Source organism: Acanthisitta chloris, unplaced genomic scaffold (genome assembly GCF_000695815.1).
Source record: "Acanthisitta chloris isolate BGI_N310 unplaced genomic scaffold, ASM69581v1 scaffold23436, whole genome shotgun sequence".
Lineage (NCBI taxonomy): Eukaryota > Metazoa > Chordata > Aves > Passeriformes > Acanthisittidae > Acanthisitta > Acanthisitta chloris.
In genome coordinates, this window is record NW_008679082.1 from 6,086 (window position 1) to 27,006 (window position 20,921).

The 20,921-nt window shown below is 42.1% G+C and overlaps 1 protein-coding gene across 1 annotated transcript; it reads left to right on the top strand.

Annotated features, from left to right (window-relative positions):
- Window positions 1-433: 433 nt before the first annotated feature.
- On the top strand, window positions 434-19,786 carry TPST1 (tyrosylprotein sulfotransferase 1). The gene is made up of 4 exons (XM_009077169.1): window positions 434-1,381; window positions 8,206-8,404; window positions 17,701-17,751; window positions 19,739-19,786. The coding sequence occupies exons 1-4, from the start codon at window positions 537-539 to the stop codon at window positions 19,754-19,756; spliced, it is 1,113 nt and encodes a 370-aa protein (XP_009075417.1). The 5' UTR covers window positions 434-536; the 3' UTR covers window positions 19,757-19,786.
- Window positions 19,787-20,921: the final 1,135 nt, after the last annotated feature.

Here is a 20,921-nt window from a genome sequence, read left to right on the forward strand (position 1 = left end):
GTCCTCCAGGTCATGTCATCCAAGCAGAGGAGCAGCAGATTTATGGTATAACCCACTGATATTCACTGGAAGGCATGGAATGTTCTTAGTCCTCCTTGTAAGTGTTTGCCTTGGAATTCAGCAGGCAGATCCTGAAATCTTTTCTTTCTATCTAAAAGCTTTGTTCAGACTCCTATGCATGTCCAGAAATCATTTAGTATAGTCTTTTGGTTTGCTTCTCATCTGTAAATTGAAAAATACTTTTGAAGAATGTAATTGTAATAAGCCAAACTGAAAAAAAATGTTAATGAAAACCCTTGGTTTTATCTTGTGTGTCTTGGGGATTCAGGCTTAGTCTTGTCTCACTACAGCTTGGAAATGCAATTTTTGTGTTGATTTATTGTAGTTCTTAACAAAGTTCTAATTTTTTTATTTTTGCTTTTTCCTCCCCTTGGCAGACCTTAATTTATTTTGGCTTAGGATTCCCATGGCATGTGAACTAGAAGACCATTTGTAATAGAAGGTCTCTTTATTTGGAAGTGACAGCCTTTACCAACATGGTTGGCAAACTCAAACAGAACTTGCTGTTGGCATGTCTGGTGATCAGCTCAGTGACAGTCTTCTACCTGGGCCAACATGCCATGGAGTGCCACCACCGCATCGAGGAGCGCAGCCAACCCGTGAGGGTGGAGAGCGTGAGGAGCACAGCGAGAACTGCTCCCAGTGGCAATGCAAACCAAACCTTTGCCTACAACAAAGACATGCCTTTGATATTTATTGGGGGAGTACCTCGCAGCGGCACCACCTTGATGCGTGCCATGCTGGATGCCCACCCAGATATCCGCTGCGGGGAGGAGACCAGGGTGATCCCGCGGATTCTGGCCGTGAAGCAGATGTGGGCAAGGTCAAGCAAGGAGAAGATCCGACTGGACGAAGCAGGAGTCACTGATGAGGTTCTGGACTCAGCCATGCAAGCGTTTTTGTTGGAAATCATTGTGAAACATGGGGAACCTGCTCCCTATCTGTGCAACAAAGATCCTTTCGCTTTAAAATCCTTAACTTATCTCGCTAGGATTTTCCCCAATGCCAAATTTCTTCTCATGGTACGGGATGGGCGAGCGTCTGTGCATTCCATGATCTCTAGGAAAGTCACAATAGCTGGATTTGACCTTAACAGCTACAGGGACTGCTTGACCAAGTGGAATCGTGCTATAGAGACCATGTACAATCAGTGTATGGAGGTTGGCTTTGAGAGGTGTATGTTGGTGCACTATGAGCAACTTGTGCTGCATCCTGAGAGGTGGATGAGGACTCTCTTGAAGTTTCTCCGCATCCCGTGGAACCAAGCAGTGCTGCACCATGAGGAGATGATTGGAAAAGCTGGAGGTGTTTCTCTTTCCAAGTGAGTATGAGCCTTCCTCCTTTACCTTGTATTCTAAGAGGTAAATCAGGACATTTTGCTTCTAAAAGCCTAGTCATAACTTACTTTTAGTTTTTATGTAGCTGATGGTTCCTTGGGAGCTGATTTATGCTGCATCTGGAAAACAAGAATCATTGGTAACAATCTGCAATCTCAGATTGATTCTGCTGAACAATTGTCCTGCTAATGGTTGTGTGTAGCATATGAACAAACTTCTAATGGTCAAGTCTATCTTGATTTTGAATGTCTAGTATCAGCCTCACTACCCACATAGCTTTGTTTTTCTCTGTGCCTGAACTGGTTTATCTAGTCTGGTGTTATCCATCCGAGCAAGATCCCCCATTTGATTTCAGGGACAATATTGCTGTCAGTGCAAGAGTTAGATTTGCCAAGAACTCACTCTTCCAGGAAACTTGAGATACTGTTCCAACAAAATAGAAAGCAGAATTGGCTTGCTTTCCTGTTGGCATGTGCTCCTGAAAGGACAAGCAATTTGATTGAAATTAACCTTGTGGTAAGCAAATCTCTCGCTGTTCTGTCAAGCCATCTGTGCACCTGGTTTAGATACTTTCAGAACCCAAAATCCAGCTCTGCTTAGAAAATCTAGGTGGGTATTGTGAAAAGAAAATCTAATTCATTCTCTAGTTAAACCACTCTGGTTTCTTTGCCATTATTTGCAGTTGAACAAGTGAAATACAGAAGCTCATCTTACACTGAGTGGGGGGAAGAGTGTTGGTGTTTGACTCTCCTCCTATTTTTGCTGTGGCAGATGCATCTAGCAGGTTGTGCTGTTTCAATTTCTGAAGTATTGATTAAAAAGCCCTATTCCAGCAGCAAGGCATGTCCAGTGGAATCACTCAGCTTCTGAGCTTTGAATATTCATCACTGGCCAAGTGCTGCTGAGTAAGAGAGGCACCATGCCCAGCAAGCAGTGTGGGCTGGGCAGGGACATGTCAGACTGTGACAGAGTGATCCTACTCTTTTGAAACTCCAGTTTTGAGAAGTGAAAATTGGAAGATTTTGTTTATTCAGTGCCTAGGAACGTGACTGTGGATTTTCTAATGTATTGGGGGGAAATATGATTTAAAGCAAATCGTAGAGTTATTACTCAGCAGCTACATAGAATCATAGAATTTTAGGGGTTGGAATGGACCTTGCAGATCATCTAATCCCAACCCCCTGCCCTGGGCAGGGACCCCACTTCACTAGATCAGGTTGTTCCAGGCTCATCCAGCCTGACCTTGAGCACTGCCAGGGCTGGGGCAGCCACCACATCCCTGGGCAACCTGTTCCAAAGAGAACTTAAAACTCACGTCATAGTTATATATTTACAATCTGGAGGTTTCACATCACTATTCCCACTGCAGAAACAGCCACCACCACTGTGTTCCCAGAGATATCAGGAAGGATCTCAGTGCTTTTTTTTTTTTTTTTTGGCAGTATTATCTGTTAGCAGGTTGAAGCCTCTGGAAATGTTCACCTGGAGCAGTGCCCTGTGGTACCTCCCTGCAAGCTGATCTGCATGGGAACCTCTCTGTATTCACCTGTGTTATGTTGCTGCTTCCCAGCAGCAGCTGAGGGGGAAGTAATGTTCCTTTTACTGATACAAGTAGGTGGTTGCCAAGTTCTATTAAATGTCCTGTAAAAAATAACTCTGCATAATGCCATTTCTAGTAAAATATTACTACCTTGCAGCTTCCAGATGAGTGTTTTCAAAAATCAATGGACCTTTATGCTATAAAACTCAGCAACATTACTGAATTCATACAGTCTCAAGTAATATTTCTTGTTCAGTCTGGTGGAATGGGATGTGAGGAGCTGAGAATACTTGTTCCTGTTTCTGAAAGAAAAATGGATTGTTGAAAGGAAAATGTGGCTTCATGTTTAGTTTTGAGTCAAACCTTCAAGATAAATGAGTATGAACATGTGACCCTCAGTTCAGTCTGTTCACAGAATTCTTTAGGCTTTTATTATTTCTCCTGAGATGATATATGAAAGGATTTTCTTATTTCAGAAGGCTCTGGCAGTAATGGAAAAAGAATGAGTTCTTAGTGTCGTGTCTGTGGTGGGTTTTATCTAATCAAATACCCTTGCAGGAGATGGGGAGATTTGGTTATCAGAAGCAAGAGACCTTTGTGATTTGCTAATGATTTCAGGGACTCAGTCAGAAAACGAGTGAACGTGAAGATTTTAAACTTAGATGTCTGTGATGTGTATTTATATGATACCACTTGAAATTGTGCAGGGGGAGTGTAAGATTGCCCAGTTTGATGGCCTTGTACCAGTTAAATCCTCCTGGTTTTGGCATCCCCAGCTCCTCACTGAGCACTGTGTACAGCTCCCTGTCTTTGGGGTCCTTCCCCAGAGCAGGAGGAACTGCCCAGGAGAATCACTCTTTGAAGAGATGCTTGGTAGGTATTTTACTGAGAACTAGCATAACTTAGCACATTTTGACAGCTGAACAAAACACACCTTGTGTTAAACTTACTGTCTCAGATTGCCTCTGGCTCGTTTTCATCTGCAGCAAAGTTCTTTATGGCCTCAGCTGTGTGTGGCTGTTACATTCTGAGTCAGGTTCTAACCAGAGTTGTTGTCTTCTTTCAGCTGAAACAACAAAATCTGGAGCAGTGGAGCTCCAGATTCTGCTTAGTAGCTTTCTCCCACCTGACTTTCCAGAGGGATGGTGCTGAAGATCAGAGATAATCCTAGGAAGTTCAAAGTGCTGCTGTCTCCTGCAGCTCTGTCTTCTCACATAGCTTTATTTTGCCCAGTGCTTCAGGCTGTTTCATAATAATATCTTAAAATCAGAACTCACAAATTATACTGCAGTAAAACTGACAGGAGGAGGAGATCACAAGCACCAAATTATCTGTACTGAAATGTGATGCTCATTTAAAACATGCCACCACATAGGGCTCTGTAGTGTGGTGGGGAACAATATGAAAATCCTGATGCAGTTAGTTCCCTAGTTGTCAGCAAGGTATTAGGTAAGGCAGGAAACCTCTGAAGTCAGAGAATGAACTCCTATTATAACCTGCAAAGGCTGTGATAGTGTGTGAAGACAAGCAGAGACAACTGCTTTAATCATCTTTCACTCACCTTTAAGACTTCCAGATCTTTCAGACAGGCTCAGCATCCACTTGAGAGGATGATGCTGGCACAGAGCAGGTCCAACATAAGGTGTCTGGAGGCGTTTTAATTGCTGGGGGTTTTTTATTTTTTTTGGAAGAAATCTGACAGGGGTTTATTGTCTTGAAATAGAGATCACAGTGTCACTAAAAGATCTTTATAGTGATGCTATTACCTGGGAACACAAAGTAAATGTTTAATAATATATTTGAAATCTAAACGAACTCTGTCAGATCTGTATCAGATGGAATGAGGCTGTAGGTCAGTGTAGGATGTTTCCTGGTAGCTGTGTATGGAATTAAACTGTGTGTGCAGGTTGTTTCCCTGCCAGAGACAAACCACCCCCTGGCTAGCAGAATCCTTCAGCAGCCCCACTGACTCCACTTTATTGCCAGCTCAGAAACTGTCATGCAATAGCCTGTTAATAGCAATATTAGATACTAGACAGCCTGGAGTTAGGATTCTGCCTTCATCTGCTCCCCTGGCTGCTTGATTTGAGGAGGCTGTTGACTGCCTTGCTCTTCTCTCCTGCATTTGCTTAGCACTCCCTGCTTTTTCTGCTGCTGATGCAGCTCTAGCCTCACTGGTGTTGTGTTTTACTTAGTATTTTTGCCCCTTCTTTCGATTCTTTTATCCCTCTGCAAGGGGAAACACTGCAAGGGATGTGCACTTGAGCATTTGTAGTGGTGTGAAACCTGTGGTTTGAAGTAATTGCCAGCGTGGCTGTTGATGGAATGTCTTCTGGCTGGGCTACATGCTCTAACTAGTATTGTTAATAGAGCTCTGGCATTTGCCTCCTAACTGAAAGCAGCTGTGGTGACCACGGATGCAAAGAAATGTCAACCCTTTTGCAGCAATTTTTAATAGGCTTATTATGGAAATAGCTGTCTAGGCAAAATTGCTTTAGAATATACCATTTTTAATGCATACCTTTCATTTGATTCTAGTACAGATGTAGAATTATTTGGGGTTAGCCTTGTGTTCTATGCTAACAGCTGCTTTCAGAGCTGGAACTGTTCCTGGGGTTTTGCAGTGGAGCCTGGAAGCACTGACCAAGCAGCATTTGCCATAGGCACATGTCATTTAATTTACCAAGACTTGGAAAGTTTCCTTGTTTCACTCTGTTTGGATTTTTGGGAGTTTCCTCCTGTCCCCAGTGTGTCTTCCCCCATAGTCCTCAGAAATTGTTTGTCTCAAGAATCTTTCCCACGAATTTCCCTGCTTTCCTTTCCACCTTAACTGAAAGGAGAGAAGAGGATTTAAACAGACCAAATGTGGAGTAGAGTATTTTTGAATCAGTGCCTGGGAGCAGCTAAATGTAGTCCTTGCTTATCTCCTCCCTCCTATTAATCACCAGGAAGTGTTTCATGCTGAGATTATTGTTACCAAAGACTAAAATGACAGTGGAGCAAAACATACACATTTAAAATGTGCTTTTACTTCAGGCTGAGGTATCTATATCTGTACAAATTTAGGTCCAAATTGATGTATAGCTCCTATTGTTTTGAGGTTCCAGCTAGCTGTTGGCCATGATTACTTGGTTCTCACAGTATCATCCTGATTTTAAATGGTTGAATCAATCTGCACTTTTGGTGAAGGGATTTGGGGCTTGGTTGGCTCTGTCTGAGGACCATAAATCTCATATTTTTCAAACACCTAGTCATAACTGAGAGTCCCTGGACCCTTTCCCCTGACTCCTGACTGTTGTGGTGCTTTGGCTTCTGCCTTGCTATTTTGAACTTCTGAAACTCAACTCTTAACAGCTATTTTCTGGTTAATTGATGTAAAGTCAGATGGTAATTCCCTAATCAGAAGGATCAAAAAGACACTGTCCAGATTTTTTAGTTTTCTCTACAGACTTGTGATCTCAGGCCAATGCCCTTCAGGAAGGCTGAAATTTGGTCACAGTTCCCTGGTCCCAAAATCCCATTCTGACATCCCAGCTTTGGTCTGAGCTACTGATGATGGTTGAAGAAATCAAGGCTGCAAATTCTAGGGATTGTTTCACAGGTTTTTGTTTGTCAGACACTTAGTCATCGGCTTCCATCGAACACCTTTTGCAGCAATCTGCAGGCTCTGCCTGCCAAGACAATTCCCCCATGGGTCACCATTTCCCTGTCTGGTTTGTTCTTTGTCGATTGTGTCTAAAGTTCTTAAGTCATTGTATGACTGATTTCCTTCCTCTGCCCTGGAAGAATTTTAGTTGTGATGATGAGTAAAAAAGAGTAACAAGGTAAGGACTGATGTTGAGATCCAGTTGGGTTAATGCCTGGCAGACTGCATTGTTCAAAGCTCTCACTGCCCAGTACAGTTCCCCTCTGATTGCTGTTGATTTAGTGTTGGGCTGTGCAAGAGTTTTCCAGCCTCTTCTCAGACTTACGTGGTTAACTAGATAACTGCAATCAAACTTGTTCCTCTTCTAAGTTGTCTGATGTCAGTCTCAAGAGCAATTTAACTTCAGTTCAGGCTCCCAGACTCGGACTATTGTATTTCAGGAGATTTCTATTTATTTATCTCCCATTTTGCCTGATGTATAACCGAGGAATTAGCTGCTTGGGAATGAATTTGAATCTCTTTACTCTCATTGAGGTATTGGTGTGATGCTTTGTGCAAGGATAACAATATCATTTTCTGGTTGGTAGAGCTTTTTGAGCTCAAAATTCTTCATGATGTCAGCAAGGCCTGGGAAGTGGATGTGGTAGGTGTTTGCTCAGCATCAGGTTTAAGGCCAGCCAGCAGCAAGTCCTGATCTTACTTGCAATGCAGATACAAATATTCCTCTAGGCAACTTTTTGTGTACAGATGGCACCCAAACTTCGTGTGTACTCTGCAGGAAAAAAAGCTTTTAAACTCCTTCAGAGTAAAAACTGAGTGTTTTCAATTACTCAGCCTGTTCTGAGTCCTACTGGCCTGTTTCAGAAATAAACACAGCAAGGAAGTTGTATGTCTTACAATCTAAAAGAAGCAAGGAATGTGGGAAAGCAAAGCAGTGCCAATTTTCTTCCCTTGGAAAAAAACCAACCCAAACCCAACAAAAACTCACCACAAAGCTAGAGTGCAAGAATGAAAATGAAATGAGCAATAGATCAGCTGTTTTCTAAAGATGGTACCTATGACACTGCTGTGGTTGTGCCTTTAAGGACTGTGTAATGACCAAAGAATCAGTTGAAGTGATGTCTGTGGAAAATGTTACTGTAGTCTCTAGCTTTGTCCTGGCCATAGGTGTCTCTGGTATTACAGAAATAGAGAGATGAGTGACAGAACGGGTGTGGGAAGAAATGGCACAGGGATTTCAATTTAATATACAACTTTTAAGAGTATCTAAGACAATTAAAATCAACAGTGGAAACATGCCAGTGGAAAAACAGCTTTATATGTAGGTGTGTGCTTACTTTTCACTTAACAGCTCTTGGGTTTCACTGCTGCCTTTATGTACAGATTTACATCAGCATGTCCTGTGTGGAATCCTAAACCAGAGAGCATGTGCTGATGTTGTGCAAGTTGTTCTCATTCAAACTTCACTTCCCATCAGCTCTGTAGAAACATGAAATTTTGAGAGGGAAAGAAGGAAAAAAACCCAACTCAAACCAAACAAAATAAGCTAAAGGTCTTCATGTTAGTGAAGAAGTAAGTAGTGGTTGGAATTCAAAATATAACCTTCCTCTCTCCCTCCACAGGGTTGAAAGATCTACTGACCAAGTCATCAAGCCAGTCAATGTGGAAGCACTGTCCAAGTGGGTTGGGAAGATACCTGCTGATGTTCTGCAGGATATGCCTGTGATTGCTCCCATGCTGGCCAAACTGGGCTATGATCCTTATGCCAATCCACCAAATTATGGAAAACCAGATCAAAAAGTTGTGGAGAACACAAGGAGGGTAAGGCTGTCATGTGTTTAATTATGACTAAATGGATGTGAGCTATAGAGCAGAAGAGTCTCATGTTTTGTTTGGGTTACTTTGTCTGTTTGTAATACCTTTTGATACTTGGCAATATGTTTTCCTTGCTGTGGGGAGAAGGAAGAAGAATTCAGTGCGACCTCGAGCACCGAGTTTGGCTTCCGCTGGTTTTCTTCAATTTGATTTATCTTCCTTTACCCCAACCACAGGCTTGAAATCTGCTCTTTGGTGTATGGAGCTGAACCTCTTGAGAGCTGTCCAGATAGTTGGGGAACTAGCAAGTAGTGGCAAAAAGCTTTCTTGTCTGGACATCAAACTTGATCAATGAGCTCAGCTTTTTATACATGAGAGTTGGCAGAAGCTCTGACACAAAATTACACCCCAAATACTTGGTAGAATTTGAAAAATGACCCATAGAAAATGGCTCAAAATGATCAAAATGTCCAATTTTTTCCAATCCCTTTGCTGTCCTTTGTAGAACAAACCCCAAGATGGAGGAAGGTCTGGTGCTCATTAACCTATACTTAAGGATTTTAGTCTGAATTTTATGTTGCTGGAATTTGAGTAGTTAGGGTATAGATCTGTTTATCCCTGGAGGTATCCATTGAAAAGCTCATTACCATTGTTTGAAATAGAATGATTAACTCTGCTGCTGATCTTTTGAGCATGTATACTTTATTAAAAGAAGGTGACTGTTGTGCTGCAGCAAAGGCATCAGTAGAAAAATTCAATTAAAAAATTTCAAAGGACTGTGTTCCACCAGCTTTCTGATACTGGAGGAACTGGTTGGTTGTGCTGCTGGGCTGGATACTAATGAAAAACAAATTGGGTTTTCATAGAATCACAGAATCAACTGAGTTGGAAAAGACCTCCAAGAGCATCAAATCCAACCCTACTGTGCTTACTAGGCCATGGCACTAAGTGCCACATCCAGTCTCAGCTTGAAAAAAAATGGGGAATCCACCACCTCCCTGGGCAGCACATTCCAGTGCCTGAGCACTCTCTCCACAAAAAATCTCTTCCTAATATCCAACCTAACCCTCCCCTGGCAGAGCTTGAGTCTGTGCCCTCTTGTCCTGCTGCTGGTTGCCTGGGAGAAGAGACCAACCCCCACCTGACTCCAACCTCCTGTCAGGGAGTTGCAGAGGGTGATGAGGTCTCCCCTGAGCCTCCTCTTCTCCAGGCTGAACACCCCCAGCTCCCTCAGCCTCTCCTCATGGCACTTGTGCTCCAGTCCCTTCACCAGCCTCACTGCTCTTCTCTGGACCTGCTCCAGCCCCTCAATATCCCTCCTGAACTGAGGGGCCCAGAACTGTTAAGTCTCTAAACATTTTTGCATGATTTCTTTTTAGCTGTTCTCCCTGGAAAAGTTCCTTGATCAGTGTATTATTAAAGGATGGCAGGTTGACTTTTGTAGCTAATAGCATGGAAAAGGTAAGCCACCTTTTTTGGTAGGGGTGGTGGTGAGTATTTATAGATTTTCTTTTGCTTACTGTTTTAAAAAGCTCACAAACCTTTCTGCTGTCAACTGAACCCCTTTTAAATAAGTGTTCAGTGCTGCCTCATGGGGCCTTGGCTCATGCACCTACACATACTGTAGGTGTATCTTTATGACCATGCCCTAAAACAATGACTCAGAGCCAAATTTGTGTTGTAATGCAATAATTTCAGGTTGGTTATCTCTTCCTGATAGAATTTAAATCAGTTTTTATCCCATGATGACCTTTCTGAGCCCTCTGCCTTTGTGTGGCAAGCTCAGTCCAAGCTGTAAAAATTATCTGGATTTCAGTTGCTTCTTGAAATCTATTTCAGTTCAAAATGCAACAGGGAAATTCAGGTAATATACAAAGCCACAGTTTAAAGAAGTTATAATCCTGGTTTCAAAGACTGAAGTATATTGAGGCTTTTTCCAAGTTTGCTTTGAAGGATCATTTGTTTGCTGGTGTTAAGAACAGCTGTGAAAAGCTGGAGGTTACTGTTAGAATAATGATCCAAATCTTGCAAGCATATGGAACACTTGTTCATATTTTGACTGCAGTTTTAATTAAATATGTTTACTTACAGCCCAAGATAGCATTTTAATTTTGTAGCTTGTTGCAGTACTCAGTACGTATTTTCTTAGTCACTTGTCTTTGACAAAGCTACATTTGCATATCTGGTTCGATGGCTAAAAATGAAGGAGATGTCCTGAATTACAACAAAAATTCAAAAAGCTTCAAAACTTAGAATATTCCTTTTGAAAGTGGAGCAATGTGAGGCTTTCAGAATGTTATGTACCCCAAGAAACTGTTTCAAGTGATGGCTCAGTGTTGGAGCTTGCCCTTGAACAGCTTGAATTCCTCCCCAGTCGCCTTGCTGTGTTTCCTCCCAGCTGGTTCCCTGCTCAGACTGTTGGGTCCTCTTTCTCCATGACTATGGAAATATGGATGTCCTGATTTCCTAGGGTTTCCAGATGTAAAACTTGCAACTCCCAGACCAGTTTGCTGCTTAGGTTACCTAATTCCCAGGGCAGCAGACTGCTGAGCTTCCCTGCCATCCTGCATGGTATGTGGCCCAAATGCTGCCTGGCCTCAACCCAGGGATGTCTGAAACAACTAATATCCTGCTTGGTCATCAGTGGGAACTGACTCACTCCTGAAAAATGATTTGATTTGTTTCCCCCACATCTTTATTTTGTTTTTATTTGGGAATGGGGAGCAGATATTTCCAAACACTTGAAGGTGTTTGGGGAGAAGGAAAGCACAAACCAACTGCAATGTGTTCGTTTTGCCCATCAGGGACAGCTCATGTTGCCCTGTGGGCTTCCCTTTCTCTTCCATGAGCTTATGCTAATTTATTCCTTGTTGCTGCAGCGTGGAGAAGAGAGCGTTTATTTCAATGGGTAAATAAATAGATCTGGACTTTTCCAGCCTCTTGGAACTGGCACTTGGCAAGTGAAGTGTGTTACTGTGCACTCCAAGCTGGTGAATTTGTAAATTACTGTAGTGCTACTTTTGCTCTTGCTTTTAAATTTCTTCACCTGGGATAGTCTTTCCCAGAGCTTTATACTGGGTATATTGTTGAAGATGAAGTTGTCCAAATCAAGTCTTTCCAGAGTTGCTTTCCAGTACACAGGAAGAATATATGTATCTTGCTTGTAACAATTTATTGCTTCACTTGTGCTTGGAAGTAATTCTGTTGTATTTGTTTATATTTGTGGTCTCCAAGACTTTAAACTGAACACAGAACTTCAATTATATTCACTGAAAACAGATCAAGTTTAGACTTCTAAAGCTGAACTGTGTTGTGTTGGTGCAGTAACCTCTTAGAGTGACTAACCTGATGTTCTCTGGCAGTTGCTACTCCAATTGTTTCTTGGTCCAATTAAAATGGCACTTCAGATGAAGGAAGGTGTCTCTGTCTGGCCAACAAAGCAATGCTAAGGGGGAAGAACTGGTTATTTTTTGTGGGTTTTGGTGTGGTGTTGGGGAGGGGAGTGTGTCAGTTTTGTGGGGGTTATGTAATGCTTAAACTGATGGAGAAGTTGCATCAACAAGTGCAGCCAAACCCACTGGGAATATTGGCAGAGGAGATTCAGGCTCCACCTAAAGATGGAACAATACTGTGTCATCGAGTTCATTACATAAAGAGAAGTGGAATGGTAATTAATTGGTTAGGATACAAAATGTTATTTGTAGCTAAAAAGCCTCTTTGGAATGTAGAGTTGCATTTGTACTGCACTGAGCAAGACCTGTCCCTTCTTGGAAAATAACATTCAGCAATTTCAATCTGCTGCAATTAGTCCTAAAGGTAAGAGCCAACAGTGTCAGGGTGCCTAAAGCATGGGCTGGTACTAGAGAAAGATGGAAAGAAATGGCTAGTGTAGTGCAGAATATTCATTTCCCCTAAGCTTTCCAAACAGTCAAGTCCTGTTCTTGATTTTCCTCTTTTCTGCTTCTCTGTGCCCTGCTAGTGACTTGCATGTGTTCAGCTTAAATGCCTTCCTTTCTTCAGTCTGGACACAAAATGCAGATTTCCACCAGCTGAAGTACAGTGCTGAAATTAGAAACTGTCTCTGTTCTGATGTAGTGCAAGGACAGCAATGCTCTCTGCTGAGCTTGGGGGATTCACTTTCCTGTTACCTGTGTAGGGCACCAAAATGCTGAGGTTGATTTTTCTGTAGCGCAGCATGAAAATAAGAAGATGCAACCAGTGTTTGTACTTTGTCATCTTAGCTCTGCTTTTGTTTCAGGAACTAACAGAGCATGGAGCTAATTTCATCTCTTCTTCCTCCCAGCGATGGGGGGTTTGAATAAGAGCTGTCACGAGTACCACAGATTTTTCTGATGTTTTCAATAACAAAGCCATTAGCTTTTTGATTATCTGTTTTCTGTTAAGCCTGACAGTATTATCCTTTATGACCATTTTATCTTGTCTCAGTTAAGGAATGCAGAGCAGAGGGAACAAGGTCTGGACTGGGCTGACCTCCTCCAGAGACAAACTTGAGTTAGCACAGTTCTGCCATCACTGAGTACGTTGTGGTTTTCTTCTGAGTTTGTTGCTGGGCTGTTCATTTTGTACTGACTGCAAGGGTCCCTTCCTTGTGGATACATAACTGACTGCTTGTTTTTTCCCTCCTGGAGTTTTAACATTCTACATCCTGACCAGAAAGGGAAATAACATCCTGTAACTAAATGGAGTTTTCATCTGCCAATGATGCAGAAAATGCAAATAATGAAGATGTGTGAGCTGGAAGTCAAATCACTAGATGGTGAAGTACAAAAGTAGACTCACTCCTTGTTACAACAGTGTCTCATATGTCCTTATCACCGAGTTTGGGTGGAAGTGTGTGTCAGCAGTTTGACAGAATACACCAGAAGTGGAGCTCAGCTCCTCACTGAGGCTCTGCCTCATGCCCAGTAGAAACTGGCTTGGTGCTATGTTATGGTTGGCAAAGTGGTTTCCTCTCACATCTGTAATGTATTACATCAGATTTTCTTTGGCACATACTTCCCACTAAACGAATTTGTGTGCTTGGAATACAAACTCCAGTAATTTCTTTCAACTTCTTCATGAAGTTTTGTCCCTTGCCCTGGAGAGAGGAGAGAGGGAAGTGTACAGAACTCTATAGGAAAAGCTGTTTAAATACATCATCAGGGCTGTTTAAATACACATGGTTCTCCTAATCACACCCCAAAGCTGTTATCTAGCTCTGTTTCATGTTCAGTTGATGACATTTTCTGCAATAACATCTAAAGGAAAAAAATCAGTTCTTCTAACTCCTGTTTTCTGCCTGATTTGAATTGTGACAAAACATCTCCAGTTAAGTGTCAAAAAATCCATGACAATTATGATTTCGAGACTTTATATTGGAGATTTTAAAGACAGAAGCAATCTCTGATAAAGGGTGCAGAGTGTCTTTATATTAAGGTATGAGAAGAATTGTGCTGTCAGAGGTGTGTGACCGTGGAGGTGGGCAGCAGTGCCAGGCTGCTCAAGGCTGTGCTGTCCATTTGCACTGAATCATAGAATTTAAGGGTTGGAATGGACTTTACAGATCATCCAGTCCCAACCCCCTGCCCTGGGCAGAGACACCTCCTCACTAGATCAGGTTGCTCAAGGCTCATCCAGCCTGGCCTTGAACACCACCAGAGTTGGGGCAGCCACCACGTCCCTGGGCAACCTGGGACAGTGTCTCACCACCCTCACAGGGAATAACTTTTTCCTCACATCCAACGTAGACTTTCCCTCCTTCAGTTTGACTTTGTTACCCCTTGTCCTGTCACTGCAGTTCCTAACACAGAGTCCCTCTCTGGCTCCTTGTAGGCCCTTCAGATACTGAAAAGTTGCTCTGAGGTCTCCATGCAGTCTTGTCTTCTCCAGGCTGAACAGCCCCAACTCCCTTAGCCTGTCCTTATAGAGGAGGTCACTGCTTAGCCTAATCATAAAGGCATTTGGCTTTGTGGGCATTTTCTTTGATATTTGCACAAAAATTGGAGGGTTTATTTCATCGGTCTTGTGACCACCAACAGCACAGACTTTCTCAGTGTCCTGTAAATTTAATATCCTCCTTAGTGGATATTTTTTCCAGCATGTGCATTCCCAACTCCATCGATTTTTCTTCAGAGCTGCTGATAGCTTATTTTAACAAAAAAAAAACAAAAAACCCCAAAATACCCTAACTGTGCATCTATATGATTAGTAATGCATGAAGGGTTGTTAACAAACAAAATACAAAATGAAGTTTGGTTGCAAACTGCCTTTTGGCAGACATTCCTGGGCCTGTCTAAAATCCTGCTCTCTGTGTTGTTCCTACTGGGTAAACATTTACATCTCAGATGTCCCTTCCCTGGCGGCTCCAGCAGAGAGGTGAAGAATTGTGTAAACCTTGTAAACTGCCTTAAAATCTAGGGAAGGTCTGAAGGAGCAGGGTGAGGGTGCTGAGCAGTAGGGGATTGGTGCTGCAAAGGGGCTCAGCTCTCATAGCACCAGAATTCTCTATTTTCTTCGACAATAAACATCAACAGCCTTGTACTCTGCAGCTTTGATGTTTTGGAGTCTGCCAAGCCCAAGCACACTCAGTTGCAGGGTGACTTTTAGACAAAAAGGCTCATTATCTGTGTGACTGGAACTGACCAAATATAATTCCAAACCAGCAGGAAAGTGGGTGAAAAGAAGTGCTTTAATCTTCCAGAAAGATGAATTACAGGCTGCACTTCTGAGTTACACTTCTGTCCTTAAGTTCTCCCTGTGTATTTAGAAGGATTTTCTCAGACAACTGGATGTGAAATTTGTTTTCTGATCCCTTTTTTTTGTGAATAATGTGCATTTAGTTTGGCTATAAGAATGTGCTTTGTTGTTTTAATAGAACAGCTTAAATTCTGCCAACACTGAACAACAAACTGACACAGAGTCCTCTCTTGGAAATCCATGTGGACTTGCAAAATAATTCCCTTAGAAATGGTAAACACTGTTTCTTCTCAGTTTTACTGAATTCTTGCTGAGACTGGAAATCATTCCAATGTGCTGCTTCTGTCTCTCTAATGCCACTCTGAGTTATGTGTGTTAGAGTTCGAAATTGGTCAGAAAAGAATTTTGAATCTGAAACCTCATAATTTCTTTGGCTGCAGATGGAGTCATTGTTTTTAGAGTTTCTGGAGTGCTGTTGAGCCCTGGGTTTTGATTCAAAAGGGACCACTCACTGTTTTTGGAACTACTTTAAACCAGTTTCTCTGCAGTCTCAGTCCTGACCAAACCAGCCTTCTAGGTAGTGTCAGTGCTGAACCAAAATTAGACACAGTTGTGTTCTCAACCTAATCTTGGGCCTGACACTGGATAGATTTGCCTTTGTCAATTGTGGTGTGTCAATTGGGATATTTCATGCCCTCAAAACATTTTCTTTTCAGGCTGTGACATTTGTGACATTATTTTTCTAACTGTTGTTGATGGATGGATAAATACCCTTGGTTATCCTGTTAGATGCTTATTAGGAGGCAATGCTGTCCCTGCAAAGGGAATTCCTGTGGTAGACTTTGAAGAGCTGAGACAGATACAGAAATTAGATTCAGTCATCATTTCAGGAGAAGGAAAGGAGGAGGCTGCTAGAGAAGACAGACATGGATTTGGTCACTGGTTCTGAACTGGTCACAAGGTAACATCATTGTCAGTATTGACTGGTTTTAAGAATTTCCAAGTAATGAGTGTAATGTTTTGCCAGGAAGGGTGAAGAAGCCTCTCTGTTCCTTCCAACATCAGCCCCAGCCTATTAAAAATTGCTGCTTTTTCTTGTGAACCTTGCCTAGGTTGTTCTGTGACATTTTTTGATGTGATAATACTGTTCATTTGTAACTTTTTCACTCCTGCCCTCTAGCCCACAGCCTGCATTTCAATGGCTTGGGTAAAAGCTGCAAATGTGAAATAATCTCCTTCATTTATAAATATTTATAGTATAAGGAGGCTCCAAGAGCCACACACTGAATTTCTGACCAATATGACTTTCATTAAGGTTTCCATGGGGATGACAGTCGCCCCTGGCTGAATACAGATGAGAGCTGTGCCTGCCAGTCAGATTTTCTATTCCACCTAAGACATGGAATATCAGAAGGAAGAGAGTTCCACAGTGCAGGTGAATAGTCATTCCTGCCCTCATGCTGGGGCTGTTTGGCCCAGCAGAGAGGAGGGATGAGAGCTTAGCCCAGTGCCAGGAGTCACAGGCTCACTGCTGGGAGGAGGTTTTTGCTGGGCAGGAAATTCAGAGCTGACTCAGCTGGAGTCCTAGGCCACTGCAGCATATTGACAGAGTGAGGAGGTCTTTGTATTCTGCTCATCTCTTCCTAGGAAAGCAGAGAAAATGGATATTGGGAATAAGCATCCCCTGGTCTCCTGACTCTCCTTCCTTTGATGCAATCTGCAGACCAAGGAGTGCAGCTCTGGGCAGGCTCTAGGGTCACCCATTGCCGTTTTGTGGCTTTTTACAATTCTTCGAAGTAGGTTTGTGCCTATTTTTTTTTCAGCTATTTTTAAATGATTACACAAGATTACAAAGATCTCATGACATTGGGAATGCTCAGTCTTTATGGTTCAGTAGAACGGATGGCAAAACTCTTCTTTTCTGGAAAAAAAACCAACCCCACAAGAGAATACTTTTTTTTTTCTTCCCCCTTTGGAATGTTTAATCTCAGAAGCAAACAGCTTTTGAGAATTATCCTCTGGAGAGAAGACAATACGTTGCCAAATTATTTCCTAATTGGTCAGATAGTGGAAACACTTGTTTGGTGTGGCTGTTGGTGTGTTGGGGGATGTTTATTACTTGCTGTCTCTCCAAACAGTGTTGTGTCAGAATTAGCATTATTCTCTACAGCATGGGAAATGGTGACAGTGACAAACTCCTGAAGTCAGGCTGGGAATGAGGCTGCAGTGTGCACTGTAGCCAGGCACTCCTAGTGGTTTAAATCATCCTGGTAGAAATCTAAAAGCACAGGGAATGGATTACACTGGACTCAGATTAGATTTCAAACATACTTGAAATAGCTATATTGGTGGAGTTGCATATTTTAACCATTTTAATGCCAGTAAGGTAAATTTCTGGAGTACAGAGCAAGCCTGGGACTGAGTAAACAGCTTTGCACAAATATATTGCTCTCAGTTCAGGCAGATCTGTTCTAGCACTACTGGATGCTAAGAAAAAAACCCTTTTTTTCCTTTTGTTTCTTCATTCCCTTAACAAGCTCTTTAGCATTGCAAACACTAGTGAATGCTACCTTTGAGTAGTATATTTTTTTATTTGTTTCTTCCAGGTCTATAAAGGTGAATTTCAACTTCCTGACTTCCTTAAAGAAGTGCCACAGGTACAGTATTGGATTCATCTCCTTTCTGTGGGTGTAGTGTACAACCAATCTTTATAAACCACTTCCTAAACTTGATGTTCTGCTTGATGACAAGAGAATTGCTTCTCCATGAGGTGGAATCTCCAGTGCTCTTGCACTCAGCAGCCCCAAACCTCTCTTGAGTCCATATGTAACTCCAGTGTCAGTAGTGTGGTGCTTGTCAACCTGAGCTGCCTGAATATTGCTCTGAAACTCAAGGGAAGTTTGAGTCTCTCACAGAGCAAACTGCAAAGTTTGTTAATTGTAGAGGAGCTTTATGTTTTGTAACCTTGTATGGAAATGTTTAAAGCAAAAATTTTACAGGGAGCTGAGATGAAAGTACTGAGAGATTTTAAAAAGAAATGGTAATGTTATCAGAAATAACAAACAACACCAGTTCAGCCATGGCTAGTGGTGCTGTGTTGGCTTAATAATTAAGTGACCTACTGAACCTCATATTCTACTGAGAATTCAGGATTTGGTACTCTTCAAATGCTGTTAATTGTCATCAGCTCCCTAAGAGACCTGACCTGTGCAATAGCAGTGGGAAAAGCAAAATCCTTATCATGGAATTCTCAAACTGCAGGATCTTCCCCAGCCAGGTGAATGTCTTAGAGTCACAGGGTGGTTTGGGTTGGAAGGACCCTAAAGCTCATCATGGGCAGGGACACCTCCCACTAGCCCAGGTTGCTCCAAGCCCCATCCAGCCTGGCCTGGAACACTTCCAGGGATGGAGCAACCACAGCTTTGCTGTGTGGGAGGCACAGACAGAATACCCAGGAGAATCTGCCACATGCAAACAAAGCACTTTGACTTGTTCCGTTCATTCAAATGAAAATGAATTGATTAAAAAGGACAATCGGTTTCTTTTGTTCCAGCCAAAGAAGACAGTAGAAAGGAGGTCTCGTGGCAAGATAAAATGAACCTGGATCTGTAAAGTCACATAGTTGTAGTGTCTGTGTCACATGTTCAGAATATCACTTTGCTGTGGACACCAAACCTTTCTGATCAGTCTCTGTGTGATTTCTAACGGGGGCTTTGCTGTTCAGTGGGTGTTTGCCTGCTCCACCCTCGGATCAGTTAGTGCTCCTGCTTTGCAAGTTGTGCTCAGCTAAGGGAGAACCATCCCAGACCTGGCACCACGCAGCTGCCTGGGCTGTTGCTCACAGCATTGTTCTCTCTCTGCTGGCCCAAGTGTCTCTGCAGCTTAGCTGTCTCCATGTGTGCTGCTTACAGTGCTGTCAGCAGCCTCTGCCAGCGTGTGCTCTGGTCATTCCTGATGCTTTCTCATGCACTTGGTGTGGTTATTTTGAGGTTATCTACAGCCTCCTAGAGAAAGCTGCAGGTATGTGGCTGCAGGCATGGGGTGTGTCAGGACGGAGGGGAAACATTGCTGATAAGGATTTATGGAACGTGCAGGGAGATGAGTTATCTTCAAAACTGAGCACACTGTGCTGGCAGAATCAATGAGCCTTGATCTGCCTGGAGTATCTGCTAGTTAAATCACCCTGTTTGCATTTTCCAGCTGTATCCTGATACTTCAAAAGAACCTGGTTCACTGTGTGACTAGTAAATATCCTCGTTCAATCCATGGGATGGGATTTCCAAGTGGGACTCTGCTAAATTTCAGGAGGTGGATTACATTACAATACCTTAATACATTACAGTATTTGGTACATTACAGTATTTACCAAACACTGAGCAATTTCTTATCCAAAGTAAAGATAAATCATCTAAAAGGCAAAAATAAGCTTTGTGACATCATAAAAGAATATTTCTTAAACCATAAAACTGCCTCTGGAGCTCAAATTGATGCTGTTCTTGTTCTCCTTTAGTGCTATACTAAAGATAAAATTAACATGATGTAACTAAACAGCTAAATGGTTTGGAGTACAACAGGGTTGCTGATAATCATCTTTTTCTCCTCCAATGAAAATAGCTAATTTAATTTTAATTCTTTACTCGACAGACTGAACCTATGGAATAGAAGATAAAATGGACATTTCTTGCACAGAAGGTAATAAAAAGAGCATTGCAATCCTGCTCATTTGTTGCTCTTAATTTAGTTAAGATGATTTTTTTTTTTCACTTATGGAACCCTGGGTAAGAAAAAAAGGAAGATACAGATCTTGATTCAGAATCTGTAAATAACACCGAGAGGTAAGTCCTGGTGAGAAAGCCACAAAGGCACAGTACATGTGCTGTGAGAACCACAGTGCAGTCCTACATGGCTCATCACAGCCTCAGTATTGGCTGTTGTTGGATTGTCAGCACTGTTGAGAGCTTGAAGTGGAAAGGAGAATATAAAACTATACCATTGCTTGTCCATTTTGGTCTCTGTGTGCCTTGCAATGCTGTGGTGCACTCACACAACAGATTCAGGTCCCCATTTCAACAAAACAGTGACACTTGAAAGGTTACTTCTAATTATCTTCTGTTTTTAAATCAGTTGTCCTTCTGGATAGAGGAAACTGCTAAAGATGAGCTGATCTGTCATATTTGCTTTTCACATGCCTCATAGTCAGTATTTTCAGTAAACTGTTTTTAGTCATTGACTAAAGAATGGGAAGGTTGTGCAGGGAGCTCAGGGAATTCCAGGCTAGTTAATGGATTAATGGGACAAGATTTACTGTATTAACCAGGACTTTTACTTGTCAGGTGTGTTCTTGAATGTCCTGGCTTGACAACAAAAGATGACAAAATGCATCCAGTTTAAATATAGCCCAAAGCAACGTGGCCCACAAATACACCCAAAATAGATCCTTACGTGGCCATAAATATAGTGCTCTAAATACAGCCAAAAACATCACACCATTTGGAAGTAATGGATATAAAAGCTTTCCAGAGGTGAACTGCAGCCCTTCACTCTGGGATCGATAGAGAAACCATCATCTTTTCACATAGTCAATGTTAAAATGACTAAACCATCAACTTCATTTTGCCACTTAGCTCTGAGATATGTATTTAAAGCTGCAATATTTCTAGCTAAAGCTGCAGTGAACTTCCCAGCAGTGACTTCCCCTGGTGCATTGTAGTGAGAGACACTTCCAGCATGTCAATGCAGCTCATTGCCACAAGTGTTTTGAATGTAAGTGGAAAATCAATACATTTTTATAGCTAAATATACTCCAAGAAGTCACTCTGATGATAAA

What these genes read in the sequence shown, in the direction of transcription:
- TPST1 (XM_009077169.1), top strand. Translation starts at nt 537, where the DNA reads ATGGTTGGCAAACTCAAACAGAACTTGCTGTTGGCATGTCTGGTGATC. An exon ending in GGAGGTGTTTCTCTTTCCAA is followed by an intron (nt 1,382 to 8,205) that starts GTGAGTATGAGC and finishes CTCCCTCCACAG; the next exon opens with GGTTGAAAGATCTACTGACC. An exon ending in TTGTGGAGAACACAAGGAGG is followed by an intron (nt 8,405 to 17,700) that starts GTAAGGCTGTCA and finishes TGTTTCTTCCAG; the next exon opens with GTCTATAAAGGTGAATTTCA.